This window comes from Erpetoichthys calabaricus, chromosome 7 (assembly GCF_900747795.2).
Source record: "Erpetoichthys calabaricus chromosome 7, fErpCal1.3, whole genome shotgun sequence".
Lineage (NCBI taxonomy): Eukaryota > Metazoa > Chordata > Cladistia > Polypteriformes > Polypteridae > Erpetoichthys > Erpetoichthys calabaricus.
In genome coordinates, this window is record NC_041400.2 from 84060113 (window position 1) to 84080112 (window position 20000).

The following is a 20000-nucleotide window of genomic DNA, read 5'->3' on the forward strand; positions in this document are numbered from 1 at the left end:
TCTGTTTTTTTGTGAAGCTGCCTTTACTCGAGTGATCACTTCGACCTGACTTGGTGGCCAAGTATAAGCGTTACCTCGTAGGTACCACCCATACAATCAGATTGTGAATCAGACTACGAATGCCATGAATGTAATTACACACACTCACTGCACTTGCTTACGGTAATCGATCCTCGGACGTCAGCGCTAGAGGGGCTTAGCAGCGGTGAAGTATTGCTTTTTAAATTTTAATTAAGAACAAAAGAAAACCTCAGAGCTTCGATTCCCGAAAGGAAAAGCTTATGGTTGGACAGCAAGTGACGTAACATCAGCCACGGTGCCTTCAGTTGTGAGAAGCAGATCATAGAATGATTCAAAATAGTTTTGCATTTACCTTTTTAGTAAAAGGGCGAGCTTTTAAGCCTGAGAAATCACCCCGTAAAATGCACACGTTTAATTGCACATGTTTAATATGTATGGTTACACAGTATTAAAAGACAGTGAAGAACGTGATTTACCTTTGTTCCCGCGTTTGATAAAAGGCGAGCTTTTAAGCCTGAGAAATCACCCCGTAAATGCACACATTTAATTGCACGTGTTAATATGTATGCTTACACAGTATTAAAAGACAGTCGAAAATTAACGTCATTTACCTTCGTTCCCGCGTTTGACTCGTGCTGTAAATCTCTTCCTTGTTTTTAGTTCACGTGATTACGTAGGAGGCGTGATAGATAGATAGATAGATAGATAGATAGATAGATAGATAGATAGATAGATAGATAGGATAGATAGATAGATAGATAGATAGATAGGATAGATAGATAGATAATAGATAGATAGATAGATAGATAGATAGATAGATAGATAGAATAGATAGATAGATAGATAGATAGATAGATACTTTATTAATCCCAATGGGAAATTCACATTCTTCAGCAGCAGCATACTGATACAATAAATAATATTAAATTAAAAAAATGACGCGATACGTGACTCCGCCTCCTCCATTGGAGTATATGGACAAAAAATATGTTCCAGTTATGACCATCACGCGTAGAATAAGTAAGCTGTAAGGAATGAGCCTGCCAAATTTCAGCCTTCCACCTACACGGGAAGTTCGAGAATTAGTGATGAGTCAGTCAGTCAGTGAGGGCTTTGCCTTTTATTAATATGTATAGATATATATATACACACACACACACACACACATACACACTGCTTTATTCTACACTCCTTGAAAGGAAACCCAGCAGGGAAACATGTAAACTCCAGGCAGGGAATATGTGCGATGTGACTCCCTGCAAGACAGCAGCGCTAAAGCTCCGCCAACGTATCACCCCCATGTGTGTCATTATTAACAGTATTCATTATTTAAATGAAATTACCGATTTATCTGTAAAATGTAACATACATACTTTAATGAATTTAATCATTAAAGTGATATCAAGTATAAATCTATGGATTCTAAATGTGCAGGGAGTTGGAGTATCATACATTTAATGTGTGCAGTGCGGCGATCTATTGCTGGCGATCCGCTGCTGTCAGGACCAGAGGAAGCCCTAGAAAAAAAAAGGCGGCACAGAAGACGGTATGTGAGACTTTTAAAATGTATTGTGTCATTATGATCAGGAATATGCGATGCTTGAATATAAAAGCCCCACGAATACATCGGTATGTCGGCATTTTGCTTCACCACATCGAACCATACATCAAACATCAAAGCACGCACACCGATCTCGTAGTATCCACAAAGCGGCTTTCTGTCACATGCAGATAGTAAACAGAGACTCTTACGTCACATTCCAACTTTTAGCACACTGCGCCCCCTGACTTTTTGCTGGTAATGCAACTCGTGCACACGTCGCGTTAATTTCTGAGGACCCGCTCAGAGGACGCATCAAATGAACGCTGGGAACACGTGGCAGCTATGATAAGGGAGTGTACGCGTTCTGGGCGTGAAGTATAAACGAGCCCTAAGACTGCAGCCAAGTCATCTAACACCACTTATTTCCAGTATAGTGAAACAGAAAATGATTCAGAGCTATGGATGTTCACCTGCATTCTTAGCAAACTTGAGTGGAACAGGTTCTCGGTTTCTTGAAGCCGATTTACTTCTTCAGTGGTAGGGGGCTTGTAGAGCTCCCTTTGTGTTAATTTTACTGGCTTTAATACTGCATCCTTTGATTCTGGAAAGGGTGAAAACTTCTTGGACTTCGCACTGCACGCAGCATCTTCCAAGAATGAGGAGTCAACCTAAGATAAAAGTAAAAAGCCAAGATTATTTCATATCAGAAAATGGCAACAAAATTCAGTAAATGCTAACATACTATAGTATTCCTGAAGTAAAGTCTGGGGCTAGTTGACCATGTCAGACTTTTTTTTAATCACAACTGACACCAGCACCCTGCAGAGTTTCATTTTCTCCAGAGATGCTGATGACTAGAGTTTTTGTTTTCCTCTCCTCCACTGTCAACTGGCCATAGTTCAACAATTAATTAATGGTCATATATTGTTGTTATCTATTTGTTTTAATAAGTTTCAAACTATTTTGTTTTCCCCAGTGTGTTTAAACAATTGTTTGTCCTAATATTTACTAATTCTAGATTTAGTAATTTATAAAAATTGTACTTGCATTATACCTTGAGAACATGTCACAGCATTCTGCATTTACATTCCGCATAGAGTGATATACAAAAAATAGATTAATTGAAAATTTACACATACAAAAAAGAGCAAATACTTAAACAAAAAAGCCATAAATAATAGCCTGTAAATCTGTCACAGTTCTTTCTACATTCTTCTACTTCTTAGTGAATGGAACACAGAAAGACAAAAAAAAATTATATGTACTGTATGTCCCTATGGAAAAATGGGTGCATATTTCTTGCAAACCTCTTCCAGGAGACTCAGATAATTCATTACCAAACAGCAATAAAGCCAATATTCCAAGAGAAAACACACAATCAGAAACTGTATTAAAGAACTGTGGATAGCAATATACTGCCTAGAAATAGCTGGCAAAGTGTCAGTATTAACACGAGTAACTGAGAAACACATGGGAGGCTTTTTTTTTTTTTTTTTTTTTTTTTTTTTTTTTTTTTTTTAAGTATTCGCAAAACTCATCTTAGTTGTCTTCAATAAGACAAGCAGACTATAGTGGCAGCAGTACTTTGAATGTTGCTAATGGGAAGTTTTGGGTTTTTTTTTTTTTTATATAAATACAGGTGCCTATAAACTGTTTATACATCACAAATGTTAAAGGGAAACGGTTAGAGCCTGGATGTCTTTAATTTTATCTGGCACAAAGCTCTTAAACATAGTATGTATAGCTAAAATGACACACAAAAGTAACAGAGCAAAAAGCACAAAGACCTTAAAAATTGTAGCTACAATGACACACAAAAGTAAGAGCGAAAATAAAGCTGCATATTGAGAACATTCATTCTTCGCAAGAGAGGATTTTTAAAGGTTTGAAAAGAAGAGGGGAAAGAAGCTAAGCTGAAAGTTTAACAAATGCTGAATTTGCATGGTATTTTTTGTTATGGACAGAAATTACGTAAAATCTTAACAATATAATGGGCCTTACATGAGTAATGTTAAGATGAAATAATGCAATAAAGTTGCAGCGGGATTTTGGTTAAAAAACATGAAACACGCAACATGCAGTTTGCTATAAACCTAAAGATGCATGTAAAATATGCCACCTAAGACTTGACCCTTTAAACTTAACCTCATTTTCATTTATTTACTTGATTTAACTTACTATAACTTCATCATCCTGTCCTGAATATTCATGTTCCACCCATCAAAACCAAGATCAAACATTCTGCTTAAATCTCAATTTTTAACAGCTGGAAAATTAGTTATACACGTATGTTACAGCAGAGTAAGTCGCAAAATTCAGTAATGTTTTTAGCAAAAAAAAAGCACTTCAAAATGTTATTGTTATAGCTATTGGAATAAGGTTCCAAACACTATAAAACGTATCAGTGAATGTGTCAGGAGCACCCAGAAAAAAAACTTATGAAACATTCTCTAAGTAGTATGTCTAATTTTACCATTTTAAAGCAGTACAGAGAAGGATTTTATGATTCTTTTGCTCCACTTTTATGGTATAAAATAAGAATTCATTGCATAGATATCCATTACTGACTCATGAACTATGAATCATTTTGAAGGGCAGATTTTATTCCATCAGAATATATATAGTTTGCAAAGAAATGTACTTTCATTATAGCAATGAGGAAATGTATCTAAATGTATAGCAATATTTTGTCATTAGACTATACAATTACACCTTCCACAACCAAAATCCCATTATGAATAAAGCTTGTTTGGAGACTACAACAAGATGCATTGGGTGTAACGTGTATATATGTCTTCCATGCACAGTCTAAAATATTAGATATTATACTGTATGTATTGTAAGCAATCAGGCTGAAATTCTGATTTTTAGAAGTAACTCAATTACAGACACATTCAGACAGATACCAGTTATACAGTGTGATATCAGATGTAGATATACACAAGTCTGATATCTCATGGTTGCTGAAACCTTTAGCCAATTGATTGACTTAGTTTTTTGTTTACTCTCTGAACAGCTTTTCTCTTTTTCAGATGGTGCATAGCACTGAGTTGATAGTACTGATTAACATTCCTTTAAATTCTTTCAACTTTGAGCCACCCTCAGCAGGAGTCACACTGAAGAAGCTGTCAACTTTGCAGTGTGCTTAATAAAGGCTCCAATATTGTCTCTTCAAGTTCAAGAATAAAGTGTGCATAAAAGGACTTTTCTGTCTATTTATTGTGCAACTCCGAACCCTAAATGGTTAAATTTCAGTACGTGTAATTTGGAAAAGTAGCGGTTAATGGTGTACTCCAATTGTATTGAATCCCAAAGCAGATGGGTCCATATAGACCTAGATAGATTTTAGGGCATCCACAAACCATTATTTTGTAAATGATTAATCGACAATTTCATCAATGAGCTGATTAACAGCTAATTTTGCAAAAATAATTAAAATCTGCATATGAATGAATGTGTTCTGCATTTAAATACAGCAAGTCCCCAACGTACAAACCTTGAAGTTATAAACATGCATGTCCAATAAATTGAAATTATTACATACGTGAAAAAATTTAAAATTGTAGCACAACTTCAAATTTCGCAGCAGCACGCAAGTTAGTTCACATGTCTGGTGCTAGGCAGAGTGCAAAACCCACACTATTATTGTTAACACTCTCAGTCACATGCATGCATCCTATACAATTGGTTGTGCTTTTGGCTGTATCTCTGTTTACACTGAGTTAATAAGCTTTATTTCAAAGCCAAGATATCCATAATTCAACAAGAACACCGGACACAGTTAGAAACTCATTAAGGGGAAGTTCATCTTTGCTCAGCGAACCACATCAACATGCCATATAAAAATAAGCAGCGTGGTGGAGTGTAGGCACAATAGGGACCTTTGGTCGGATCTCGAACTGCTTGTTCTTGTCTATTTGTCCTAATTGACTCTAATATAAGATCTTCAGGGCGGCACGGTGGCGCAGTGGTAGCACTGCTGCCTCGCAGTTAGGAGACCCAGGTTCGCTTCCCTGGAATTTGCATGTTCTCCCCGTGTCTGCGTGGGTTTCCTCCGGTTATTCCAGTTTCCTCCCACAGTCCAAAGACTTGCAGGTTAGGTGCATTGGCAATTCTAAATTGTCCCTAGTGCGTGCTTGGTGTGTGTGTGTGTGTGTGTGTGTGCATGCACGCGTGCCCTGCCCGGGGTTTGTTTCCTGCCTTGCGCTCTGTTTGCTGGGATTGGCTCCAGCAGACCCCCGTGACCCTGTAGTTAGGATATAGCGGGTTGGATAATGGATGGATGGATAAGATCTTCAGATATGAGAATCCCATCAGAAGTGCCGTGGGCTTAGCGAGGGCTTTTACCTTGACACACTCAAACTGTCCTCGCTTCAAAAACCTTCCATGAATCTTCACCGCAAACACTTACCGGACATCAATATTAAGTGATGGACAGTAGGTGTCAAGTGAAGATGCCATATGATTGCTCACTTTGCGTGTGGATTTGAAGACACAAAGGCTTGTTCACTAGCGGTAAGTGAGTCTACTGTACAAGATCAGTGGATGGAAAACAGTAGGAATAAAAAATAACTTTCAGTTGTTAAAATGCACTACAAATCTGTAACAAAAAAATACAAAAATATTCTGTGTGTACTTTACAGTACAAATATGTTTTTGATAGGTTAGGTCTGCATACATAGGCAATATTATACCATAAACAGCGATATAGATAATGTATAGTGACGATAGAAAACAAAACAAAAATTTGCTGCTTACTGCTAAAATACACATTTTCTATAGGAGTTGAGGATTGCATTGTGATCATTGGGTATCTAGGCTAACTATGCTGGACATGCGAACACGCTCTCAGAAAGGAACTTGTTCGTATGTAGGAGACTTACTGTACTGAATGATTTTAAATACAGTATTTGAAAACATCAGGATATGAAGAAAACAAAATTAACTCCAACAAGAAGACAAATACTACTAGCAAAAAGTATTTTCAAAATAAAAAAAAAAAAAAGCCAAAAAAAATTTTTTTTTTTTTTTGATAAACAATGGGACTTATTAACTTGATGTCAGCAGTCCCACATGAAAAAAAAAAAATTAGGATTTTAGGTTGTTTCAGACCTATGTGTTTCAATGGATTTACTCTATGACTGGCATTTATTTTTAAAAATACATCTTGAACTGAGATAGATGTTATTTACAGACATCAAATATATTTTCTAGGCATATTTAGAATAAAATGACTTAATGTTTGTAAAGTATAAAATGATACCAACTGATATATGGCATAAGACAATCAACTCATTTCACTTGAAGAAAGAGATAAAACCAAATTCTATACTTTTGCAGCGGCAAAGCATTAAATGATTAGATAGATAGATAGATAGATACTTTATTAATCCCAGAGGTTAAACTTTTCAGTAATAGATCATTTTGGCACTGCCAACTTTGGAATAGCTTCTGTTGTATTGTGTTTTGTTCTGAAGGGACAATTACTGCACAAGTTTTTTTTTTTTTTTTTTAAATTCATGTTGCTTATTGCAATTATCACAATGAAACCCTTTTTTTTAAAATGGTGACGAACAAAGCTGACAATATGTACGTAAATGATCATTTTAAATTCTAGATGTTTGTCCACAATTTTTCATTCATAAGCAACCTACCAGATAATTTAATGAGTAGGTTACCAGGTAAGTCTACATTAATAATCAATTAAAATCATGTGCAAAAGGTCCTATGAAACATACAAATGTGTTCTCTCCCAACACTTCTTTTTATTTAAAAGAAGACTTTGTTTCAGCCATAGGAAGCAAAGTGAATCAGTGGGAGAAAACCTTTACATCAAAGAACATTTCACAGGTGGCATTCAGTATAATTTGCACATGGCTCATACAGGGCCCCATTTTCCAATGAGATAAGGAAAGAGGGACAGTCATCAGCCTTTCATCCAAGAACGTGAATAAATCCCAGATCCTTTTTAAGATGTGCATACCTTTTTAACATTAAAGCCAGGACTTTGCAGAGGTACACTGTCTGTGCATATGGCAATCTAATCTAAAACAACAATTGTGTTTTTTGCTTCTTCTTATTTCAAAAAAGCAAAACTTCGAAACAGCAGCTCACCCTGAGACAGACAGACAGTCTATTGCTATGCCACAAGCTCTCTTTCAGTTTGAATTAACACTTTTCCTTGCACATGGACATTCACATTAACATGTCATTTAAACATTTTTTTAATTTAGTTTTATTCTTGAATAAAACTGAATTTTAATGTTTTTTTAATTCAGATTTATTCTTGGGTTCTTCTTCTGCTAAAACACACATTTGCAAAACAAAAGTTGGCTGTTTTCACAGTAATGAGGAGCTACCAGATTCTTGGTATATGTCAGGAAAATTTACGAGGTCAGAGACAAAGAAAAAAAATTGCAAGCTTCAGAGATTCTAGTGTTAACTGAGTCAACTGCACTGAATTAAAAATAAAATGCATCTTCCCGAGTCAGCCTGATCATTTATTGAAAGTGATTTACATACAATTTAATGCTAAGACAAAATACCTAAAAAATACTTTATAAAGCTAACCTATATTTATATTGGATGTTATTGATGTTGAACACAAGTTTAACAACCACTGAGAAGTAGTTTTCTTTTGGATCTGCTATAAGACAGTCAAATAGTTAAAAGTTGTCAGTCCTAGCATAAATATCTGCCAAGGGGTGTAGTACTAGGATGTTGTACCATGTGAGCCATTATGGATGTAGTAAGAAGTTAAGCAAAATGACACCAGTAGTAGCAAGTTGTTAAGCAAAATGACACCTTTTACTGGCTAACTAGAAAGATTACAATAATCTTTCGAGGCAACTCAGGCAAAGGGTGAAAATTTTACTCTGCCCAAAATAAAGCAAACAAATGCATTAAAAAACTAGTTTATAGTATTAAGCTAGCCTACGTCCTGAAACATTATTTTACTTCAGTCCACTCGCGAATCACAACTGTGACAACTGACAAGTGAATTTATCAGAGAATTTCTATGTTCTGTACGAAGAAATACCATGGCTCTAATCTTCAACATGATAATAGACACTATCACAAATTTGTCAAGTTAACGAGCTGTTCAACACCAAAAGAACAACTGTCAAAGAGCTAAGTAAGTGTAAGTAGTTTACTTACGACATTGTTGTCTTGTTCTAAATTCCAGTTCCTAGGGTGCTTACTCTTCAGCTATTCATACATTAAGCTACTGCTGTTTTGGAACACTGTATTTTACACAATTAACAGCTATTTTCTAAGATTTATAGGTGAAATACTCTCACACAGAAGAAAATTGTGTCCAATGTTTGGAGGAACCTCTTCTTCTGCTGAATATGGTGCACTTGCCGTCAAGAGATTAGCGGACTCGAAAACAGTTCTGAAATTAATCACATTCCAGCATGCAATGTAGGAAAGGGACAGGGACAACTAGTCGATTAACAAAATTCAATTTGATTTAAATTTTTAATTGTTTAGTTTATTACAATGATTAAATCGCAAAGCCCCAAAAGATTTTAGGCAGTTGAATAATGCTTTGAAATGTGATGCTTACCCAATGCCACATGTTGAAATGTTGCAAAAGTTGGGTCAAGTGTCATACATCTATTTCTACCTTAGTTCTGACTAAAGGAAACTGGCTGTTGCCTCCCAAAGAAATCCAGTTTTGAGAAAATAGAATTTGCCATCACAAATGGTTGGTTTGAATTTATAAGGATCCTATTCAGGCTTTATTGGTAGCCTGCGATCTCAACAATTGACAGATCAAATATTATGCCTTCATTCCGAGTAGTTGGAAACATATCTAAATGTTGTTGTCATTTTCAACAATGACTGGGAGAGACACTTGACAGAGTAAAGGATGCTGGTTTAACTGTTAACTCTAAGAAATGTAAATTAGAGATGTCAAACTCACTACCATGGTTATTTCAAGTGTAAGAAGCAAATCAAACCACAAATTAAAAAGACTATTTATTCCTAATTTTGTTAGTCATGCCATACCTTTAACAGTTTTCACAAAGTCCCATAAGGAAACAAGAAAATGACTATTACTTTTAGCAATTTAAAAGACCATCCCCCTTTTCCTTACCTGTTCTACAAAATCCAGACATTACCAAAGATGTTATCCTGCAAATTAATATCAGCATGTATGGAATGGGAGCTGTACTATCTCAGGTTTTTTACAAACAAGAACATTCATAATATATCTGAGTTGTAAATTGCTCCCCCAGGGCGTATAATGATATTCAACTATTGAAAAAAAAAATGTCTGGCAAATAAAAGGCTGTCAAAGTGCTTCATTATTACTTATGGAGTCAAATGTTTACTTTGGTAATAAATCATGCACCACTACAATTACTCTATAGAGAGAAGGGCACAAATTCCAGACTGATTACATGGTTATTCATTACAGCCAATTACCATATTTTTCGGACCATAAGACGCACCTGACCATAAGACGCACCCAGTTTTTAGAGCAGGAAAACAAGAAAAAAATATTCTGAACCAAATAGTACCGATATACTAAAATATTTATTAGAATATAACAAAATATGGTAATGGTTAACAGCGTAAACTCAACAGTGGTGTTAAGAACCATCATCACTTCCATTAACAAATGAGAAAAGACTTAAGAGGCTCAAGCACTTTTCTAGTTTTCTGGAAACCCCAAAAACTCATCATCGCTAGTGTCAGAATTTATAAAGCTCAGTTGCTCACAATCACTTATATCACTTTCTTCACTATCTTCATATATGATATTATCTTCAGTTCCATCTAAGACATTGCTAATGCCACATTTTTTGAATGATCGTGCAATGATATCCTCCTTCACGGACTGCCACGATGTTTTAACCCATTCACAAACTTGAGTGATAGTGGGCCTCTTCATTCGTCCAGTAGGAGTCAGATCATGATTCCCAGCAGCCATCCATTTGTTCCACTCTTCTCTCATAAAGACTTTAAATGGTTTGTTGATTGAAACGTCGAGAGGTTGCAACTGGCTGGTAAGACCCCCAGGAATTACAGCTAGATGAGTCTTCACCTCTTTAAATCTGTTTTTTGTTGTTTCGCTAATATGTGCTCTGAACTGGGCAAGCACTAATAAAGCAGATTTTTTCAGAAGCCCTCCAGGACGTTTGGACCACACTTTTTCAATTCATACTTTCATTCCATTTTCATCCATCCATCCTTTTTCATGAACATGCACAACAACAACTCGTGGAATAACATCTTTTGGAAAAGTTTTCCTTTTGAAAATTAGCATCGGTGGCAATTTGGTGCCGTCAGCACAGCAGGACAACACAGCAGTGTAATGTGTTTTCTCATGTCCTGAGGTTTTCACAGTTATTGTTTTGGCACCTTTGAGGTCAACCGTCTTATTAGATGGCACATCAAAGGTTAGCGGGACTTCATCCATATTCCCAATCTGGTCCATTGGAAAATCATTTTTTTTCCTAGCATTAATTACAAATTTATGAAAAGACAGAATCTTCGATTCATATTCTTGTGGCATTTTTTTGTGCAATTCTTGTTTTGGTGCGCATAGCAAGACCGCTTCTCTTCATAAATCTGTAGCACCATGATGGTGAGCCAGTAAAATCCTTAATGCCTTTCTCTGCAGCAATGCGTTTGGCTTCATAGATGATCATTTTTGTAGAAACTGAGAAGCCCATATTCCGGTGACGTGTGATCCATTCTTTCATGTCAATTTCTAACTGTGGCCATTTTGCAACATGCCCACGAAAAGTGTGCTTACCAGTAGTTTTATCAAGTTTTTGCAGCTGATCCTCCTGTTTCCTCCACTCTCTTATTTTTTCAGTTGGAGGTGACCCAAAATGTCTCTCCGCTGCTCTGTTTCCATGTTCTTTTGCATATTTTACTACCTCCAGTTTAAACGGAATTTTATATGCTAATCTTCTCGTCTTTGACATTTTGTACCGTTAGAGAATTGGTGTTTTTCTGAGGAAAATACAGTAATGAAAGAACTGTCAGTTGTTATGATACATATTACCGTACACATCAATAATTTGACTCATACCGCTTGGCGATGCACATGGGTTACTGTAAGTCTTAATCCATGCATCACTAAGCCGTATTACTATTAAAGGGCACCAACCAGCCCGACAGGCAGGGCTTTGCATGGCAGGAGAGACTATGTGTGTCTCTTCTGCCATAACGGGCTCCTTGCCTGCTTGTCGGGGGTTCTATTCAATAAGGGCGCGCACAAAAAGTCGACCTTCAAAAGAGCAACCTCAATTGGGCGCGGCGAATAAAGGAACGCATAAATAAAGGCGAGCTTCAAAAGGGCAACCTCAATTGGGCGCAGCGAATAAAGGCAAACGCAACAAAATTATTACAGAAAATTTATTAGATAAAGGCAATGACTGAACGTATAAAAAGGTGAAAGCAACAATATTAAAATGCCGTGCTCAATTGAGGTTGCCCTTTTGAAGCTCGCCTTTTTGTGCGCGCCCTTATTGAAGGATACCCTGTCTGTCAGGGCACTGAGCGGCATCACATAGTCCCGGCCGGCCAATCCAGAGGCCGACTGGACGAACCCGTGCTCCGCCAAATGGAGCAGGTGACAGGGCGAACAGCGGCTCCACGGATGGGTGAGTAGAAAAAGCAGTAACTATGCAGTGCATAGATGCTGATCATGCCTTTATTTTGTTTTGTAAGTGCTGCTGGTTAGTGCCCTTTAAAAAAGCACCTAGGCAGGGCTTTTTTTATTTTTATTTTTTTTTTAATATACCACTGTACATTTGTTTTTTGTTTAAACACATTTTGTTGTAGAAGTACGGTACCTAGAACAACTCTGGTGATGGAGTTGAATCCTCCTGTCTGGACCTGTCCTTGATGATCTGATCCTGTCAGTCAGTCAATCAGTGTCACACACACACACACACACACACACACACACACACACACACACACACACACAGGGGAGGCGTGAGCTGTGCTGATCATGTCATTTGAATGACTGACTGACCATTGAGACTCCAGGAGGCGGGAAATGCAGTGCTCTCACGGACACAGCTGCAACAAGCTGGACATGGAGCAGCACATTAGTACCAGCACAGTAGGAAGCAGGCAGAGGGAGAAAGGGAGACGACTGTCACAGGCTGTCATGGTTTTAATAATCTTTTATTTTCTCAGGTACCGGTACATTAAGTCCTTCCCCCTCCCCACTTCGCGCCGTCATCGCCATCGAGTCATCCGACTCCTACTGTTGGTGGATGCTATCCCGCCTCCTTTCACATCATTTGATGCAGGGTGTGTGGCGTGTCTGAGAGTGGTGGGCGGGCATTGCCTCGGCGCCTGTCCGTACGCCATCGCTGATTGAGCAACTGTAGCTATGAGGGGCGGGGAGGTCTGACATCACTTCCAGCACCTGATTGGTTTGGTGTGTCCAAGAGTGGTGGGCGGGCGTTCCCTCGGCGTCCGTCCGTATGGCGTTGCTGATTGAGCAGCTGTAGCTATGAGGGGCGGGGAGGGCTGACATCACCTCCAGCACCTGAACTGTAAATTGTAAGTACCGTAAGCGAACGCAGCAGCAGGCGACAGCGCATAGGACACCATGGGCAAACAAATACAGTCGACCCTTGATATACGACCGGCCTGACATGCGGTCACGTGTATCCGCTTGCGCGATTGTAAACAAACAGCCGAGAGCGTTCGTAAGCGTCAGTCATAATTTCGGTCAGTGCAGTGATTTATATCATTTATTTCGATATTTGCTAAGAAAGGAAGAGAAGGTAACGAAGTTAAAGAAAGCGATCACAATTGAAACAAAGGACATTGTGCGGAAATATGAGAGTGGTGTTCGTGTGACCGATCTCGCTAATATGTACAGCATGTCACAATCCACCATCTCGACAATTTTACAAAGAAAAGATTTGTATAAGGAGGCTCCTTCCAAACAATAACCACCTTCCATTTCATTCTCCTCCTCCTCCCTTCCTGCAGCCCAAACATGTCAAATTAAATGGTGAGTACAGTATGAAATTGTTGTTTCTGGTAGGCTAGGCACTTCTTATAACGTTTTGGTTAGTACATTAGAAAAATTATTGGTGTTTTGGTAAATTATGCACATTATACAACCCTTTTTTACTATGAAAAGGTTAAGTAAGTGTTGCTGTGGGAGGTTCGGAACACATTATGGGTATTTCCATTATTTCTTAAGGGAAAAATAGTCTTGACTTACAACCAACTTGACTTACAACCAGCCCTCGTGAACGAATTGAGTTCGTAAGTCAAGCGTCCACTGTATCCATTTACAACAGCCTTACTGGACAGCATTCAGACTATTAGACGCACCCTCATTTTCCCCCCACTTTTGAGGAAAAAAAAAGTGCGTCTTATGGTACGAAAAATACAGTACATTTTTTTAGTTCATCACCTTCTTGGTGCACTACATGATACTGACTCCCTGAGCAACTATTAGAATGTTGCTTTGTTAAGCAAGTAAAGAAAGCTGAAGGCATGGGTGCGAGCAATCGGGCTATGCTTGTTGAACTAAATCAATTACAGAGAAAACACTTTAAGACAGATAGCAGTTGTAGAGTTCAGGATTGAGTGCAGGTATGCACATGTCTCATATCTCATTGCATTGCTCGCAGGTTCAGTCTTGCCCTGGATACATTTTGGACAATTTTAAACAAGATAAATGTGATCAACAAAAAATTTTAAGTTGAATGATTGAATGCTTTGTTCATGAGTAGTTAAAGTGTATTCTATGCATGGCTGCCTACCACTCCTTTTCTGAGATTAAGTGAAAGATCCTTTCTCTACTGTATCTTAGGATCTTTGAAAGGATGATATTCTGATAGGTTTTAATATATTTCTGAGATGCTGTTTGAGGACTGATCAGTATTTCTCCTGGAATAAAAATGGAGGTATGGAAAATTTAGTTCCTTTCAGCAAAATTTCTGATTTCAAAGTAAAAGAAACATTGTGTTGTTGGGAAGTTAAATTTGAAGTGTAATTGCTCATAAGATGCCAAAATATCTGTATAAAGTCCTCTAATTTTTTAACCCAGTCATTTTCCAAAGATTAAATACAGACTACATTTGAGAGGGGTGAAAAAGGTGATTACTATGTAGAGGTGTGGAAGAAAAATTTTCCATATTAAAATATACCATTGATCTTTAAAGAAATAGCAAAGTGTTAATAAATGTCAGAATCCTGTTCAGACATATCAGGAAACCAGATAAAAATCAAGTGAACAACAAAGACAAGAATGTACCAGGAGAAGGTTGACGTAATACACCAAATATATGATTAATAGATCAGCAGTTGTCCTGTAAACAATAAAACCAGACAGCTGTCACATACACTGAGATTTCAAGGGTAATATCTAAACTAAGAGATATTTAAGAACAATGACATAATGCAGAAATACATATCAAGGCTGATTGTGCTCTATGCTGAACACCTCACATCTTTTAACCAATCAGAGTATGATTTAAAAAAAATTCAATTATCAATATGTATGAGCTTCTGCTTATATTCTGTGATCATTCTCGTCAGGTTTTAACAGACTGCTGTAAGAATGCTCCCTCCTCAGCCTGGTGCTGCAGTTGAAAAAAATGATGGAGAAGCTTTTCTCCAGCCTGATTACTGACAAAAAGGTTAAACAGATTTGTCCTGTTAGAAGATAAGTTTCTTTAATTAAGATGTTGAATTCTACCACAAGGTGCAACAGGATAAAAGCTACTCTGCCTAAAAGCGCATCCTGCATAGGATCTACATTCCGAGTGATTGATGGTCAATTGGATTATTAGTATACTGATGATAATTTGTATCTATTGAGTAGGGCCCTATGGTATCAGTTTTATTTTTTCACAAATTCCCTTTTTTATTATTATTTTTGGTTTTCACCGTTTTATTTTTCCTTGATTCAGATTTTTGGGTTTTTACTTTTTTTAGTAACAGCTACAACAAAACAAACAAAATGAAATGGCACTTTATTTTCCTTTAAATGAAACAACTGAACCTTATTTACAATTCCATTCATCAGGTAGGAGCCCAGATTCTCCAAGATGCTGTATGCGGAGATTGCAGTAGGGCAGTGAATGCCCTCCAGAATTGTAAGAGCTGTTACTAGTTTGATGCATCCTTTTGAGATGAAGGTTAACTTCACTTTTAGAAAAAAGAGTGACCCGCTTTTAAGGGTTCGTTGCATCTGAGGAAAAAGCCTGCTCTTCTGCCCAGGTTTGCAGGTGCCGAGTTTATAACTGAAGAGTCAAATGTGGACCTTGTGTGCCTTGTCACTGCGTGGCAAACCATTTATTAAATCCCAAAACATTGTTAACTTTTAAAAGGGAACCCATTAACAACCGGTGCCGTTCACTAATAATATTTTTCTATGGGAAAGACTTAATACCGGTTAAATACCTGTATAATTTAATTGGTTAAATGATTCACAGTAAATACATCACATACAATTAGAACTTCCTAAATAAAAGAATTACCATACAGCCAAATGTTTAGTCACCTATTACTATGATAAGAACTACTGTATGTGGTCTTGGCTAACAGTGGTTTCATCAACTACAACATATATTTTCTTGCTACGAATCTTTTGAAGAACAGTGTCCATATGTTGTTCAAAGACATGGGGCAAATGAGTTTGACGAAGACTGCTCTCATTTTCTGGCAGCGCACCTCCTTGTTTATAATGGTTAATAAAGAAAGGATGCATGTTTGTCATTTTTTCAAGTGGTATGTCACAAACTACCATCTTGCATCTGACGATTTTGTTGTTTCCTCTGTTGTTACCTGAAATGAAACACTTTTTGATCTTAATTTCTTGTAATAAAAAAGGTTTTCTCTGTAACAGGAGAAGGGATGAAATAAAGGAGTAAGAGGGGGGATTGGTCGCTTCAGTGCAAAACCAGCTACAAAGATTGGAATGTTTGGGATGATAGCGAAAGAATGTGCAAAAACTTGCTTCTCATAAAGAGTTTCAGAATGTTATGGGAATACAGTCAAGGCCATGTACTTGTTTTTCACTTCGAGGGGCTTCATTGAAGGGCAACGCTTGTTATTGTGTGTCTTCTGATACTAGGCACCATCTCAGTGAGGGCCAAGTAGAAGAAAAACAATAAGATGTCCCGTGGGAAGAAGGTGTGCAGAAACTGATCACTTCTGTATACACTGCTTACACGTAAGCCATTTTGGGTAAGGACACTCAATTAGTATATAAGGGAAGGTTCCGCCCTCAGTTTCTTCGGAAGCTCAACCGTGGGGAACGTGCACACCGCCCGGTATTGGACCAGGCTCACGAGTTGATCCTCTGACGAGACTGACACGCGGGCTCCCTCAGTCTACTGGTCTAGGATGATGGCTCTGGGTCTTTTGATATTACTGTAAGTATAGTATAATTCACATATCTGTATTACTGTAAGTTAATAGTATAAATCACATATCTTTATATATATTACTGTAAGTCAATAGTACAATTCCTATATCTGCATGTATATTGCTATTATATTGTATGTAACTGATATTATATTTGAACAAGTAAACAATTGAAGTATTGGACCTTTCCTCTCTGATTCTTGCCTGCTTATTTTCTGTTAAAACCTTTGAACCATTTTCCCAAACTAAAACATTTCTCCTTGTTTTTGAGATGGGCTTTAGATATGATGTGGTCACTGCAAGTGTCTTTTCGTGTACAGTCCATGGTATGCTGGCAAAACTTGCAGAAAAGTTGTCCAGATTCGTAAAAGTCACCAGGATATTGTTGTGCCCTCAATTTTGCAGTTAAGCTCATGTTTCTTAGATTTTTCAACATAGTTAGGTATCTGATACTGTTCGCTTCAACATTTCAGTCTTGTGCAGCTAGCTGATTTGCATGCCTTCAACAAGAAAACATACAGGAAACACGCACACAAACAGAGGCATGACTGGATTTCTACAATAATTGCATTCTCTTGAAAAAACAAACTAGAAAATAGCATCTGGATGATAGAACTACAGATTATTCAATCGTTTAATTTATTGAGAAATTTTCTAATAGTCACCCCTTCAGTCTCTAAATTCCACGCATTTCTGTTTTTAAACCTAAAATCCATTTTTAAGCATTAATTCTTTGATTCTGTCCGTGTTTTACACATCGTAGAAATCATAGGTCCTAATTGGGAAGTAGGAAATATAAAAAAAGTACTGCAAGTTTTTATTTATGTTGCAGACCAGGCTTGTGCATATTCAATAATTTGTGTCAATTTCTAGGTCTTCATAGCTTGTATATTTCCCCCCAGTTATAAAATTAAAAGTTAGGTGGTGCCATGCCACCTTCTGCTTTAGCTCTATGTAGAGTCGCTTTTTGAATGCATGGACATCTCAAACTTTAGATAAATGAGGTTATAGCAGAGTCCAATTTCTTGAAGAATGATTCGTTGATGTATATAAGGATGCTATGAAACAGAAAAAGAAGACTGGAAGGTTGTTCATCTGGACAGTATTGATTCTTACTGCTAATGTTAGACGGAGGGAAGACAATCTGTTCAAATCGTTTGATTTTTTTTCCCCCAAGATGATAGCAAAATTGTGTTAAAAAAATCTTTATATTTACTTGAGATGTTTACCCCTTGATATTTAAACTGTTCTGATAAAACAAACAGATGCCCAGTCTAGTATTCTATGCTTGAGAGTTCACAGGAAAAAACACTTTTATTCAAATTGATTTTGAGTCCAGATATCCTTTGAAATTCTGCTAGTGAATTAAGGACTACTGGTAAATATGTTTGCGGGTCTGATATCACCAGCATTTAGTGATTTTTTCTTTTTAAGTCCTTCTCTGATAATTCCGTTTATTTGTAATGCATTTGAAAAGTGGATGGCCACTGGTTCAATAGTGAATACAAAAAGCAATGGTGATGAGTGCACCCTAGAGTAAATTACCACATTCTACTTTGTAGACAGATCATTTTGTTAATACAGACAGGGGCTTCCAGACTGGTATAAAGCAATTTATCCATGCACAAATCTCTGTACAAAGTGGCAAATAGGTAGTCTCATTCAATTCTATCAAAGGCTTGTTCTGTGTCCAAAGATAAGAGAGCTGGTTTGTTAGATTTTAGGGGTGATGTCAAAGGTTTGAAGCTATGTATTTCCCTTTAATAAATCCAGTTTGGTTTTATTATATTGCAGAAGGAATGCACTTTCTCAAATCTTCTACTGTAGAAAAAAGTGGATATTGCCCTTCTGCTAGGCTTTCATGGCACACTAGGCCCGTTGAGAAAACAGATTTAACAGGGATGCAGGCATTCAGCTCTAGAAAACCCCCACTTGCATTCCAAACCAGGTTCTGCCTATACTTCATTCAATAAAGCTGAAAATGACATGTGATCCTACAAATTCCAGAGGCCCCTCTTGAGCTAGAAGGCACAAAATGGGCTCACGCAAGGTCATAGTACAAAGGATGACAACTAAGTTGGGCAGAGAACCCACCTATTAGAAGACACCAACTTTGTAAGTGGAAATGACTTAAAACCAATCAGGAGAAGGTTCAACCTCCCTTTTAAACTAGGTGCACCATGCTGAAGAAGCTCCCTCTCTCTCAGTGATATTTGCTGGACAATCACTGAACTCCCTGATGATTCTCTCAGGGAACCCTCTCGCAGGAAGGCGAACTCTCAAAAATGACTTAAAACATCTGAATCCTTATCTCTGAATCTTAAAAGTTATGAGCCACCTTCTCCATGAGGAGCTGAAAAGGTAGGGCTAGATGATAATTATCACGAAATAACTTTTCCTCAATAGAAATAGAAGACATGATCGATAGAAAGTCAATAAAACTCAGTATATTCCAAATATTGCCAGACAAAAGAAAAAGGCAATGATAATGAGAATGTCGTTGCACCGAAGAGTTACAACCACATCAGGTCAGGTTGACACACACAGCACAGAGCGCAGCAGCTGGCAACAGCATATGTGCTAATGTTTGGACCACTGCAGTTGTGCACTCCAGTACATCTGGGGGTTATTTTCCGTATGTCGCTTAAATCATCCGAGATCAGATGCTTTACCTTGGATGAGTTAATGCCGGTGAAACTCATCCGGGATAAGTCAGTTTTTCAAACGCAGCCATGTAGTAGATTAGTCTAGCTGGATCTAATCATCAGAGATGAATGCGCGCGCCTGCACTGATTGAAAAGCCCATATATATTGAGTCTAGAAAACATGATCAGCAAGACTTTGATAGGCTGTAACAAAATGACAAAAGAACAGGCGTATTTTTTTTTTCACACAAGCGGAGCAGGACCTTTTATTTGAAGGACATGAAGAATTTCAAGATTTAATATGCACATGGGGTAACACTGCAAAAGTAGCCCAAACCAGAAAAGACAGCTGGCAAAAAGTGGCCGACAAATTAAACGCTAAGTAATGTGCATTGTACTTACTGAATGCAGGG

General features: G+C 37.5%; 1 protein-coding gene across 1 annotated transcript in view; it reads right to left on the reverse strand.

Annotated features, from left to right (window-relative positions):
• LOC127528737 (nucleolar protein 6-like) overlaps positions 1 to 20000 on the reverse strand; it is a 108045-nt gene that overhangs the window by 27167 nt on the left and 60878 nt on the right. Inside the window, exon 2 of the mRNA XM_051929452.1 lies at positions 2035 to 2232. Coding sequence (XP_051785412.1) covers positions 2035 to 2232 — 198 coding nt within the window. The remainder of the gene's footprint in view (positions 1 to 2034; positions 2233 to 20000) is intronic.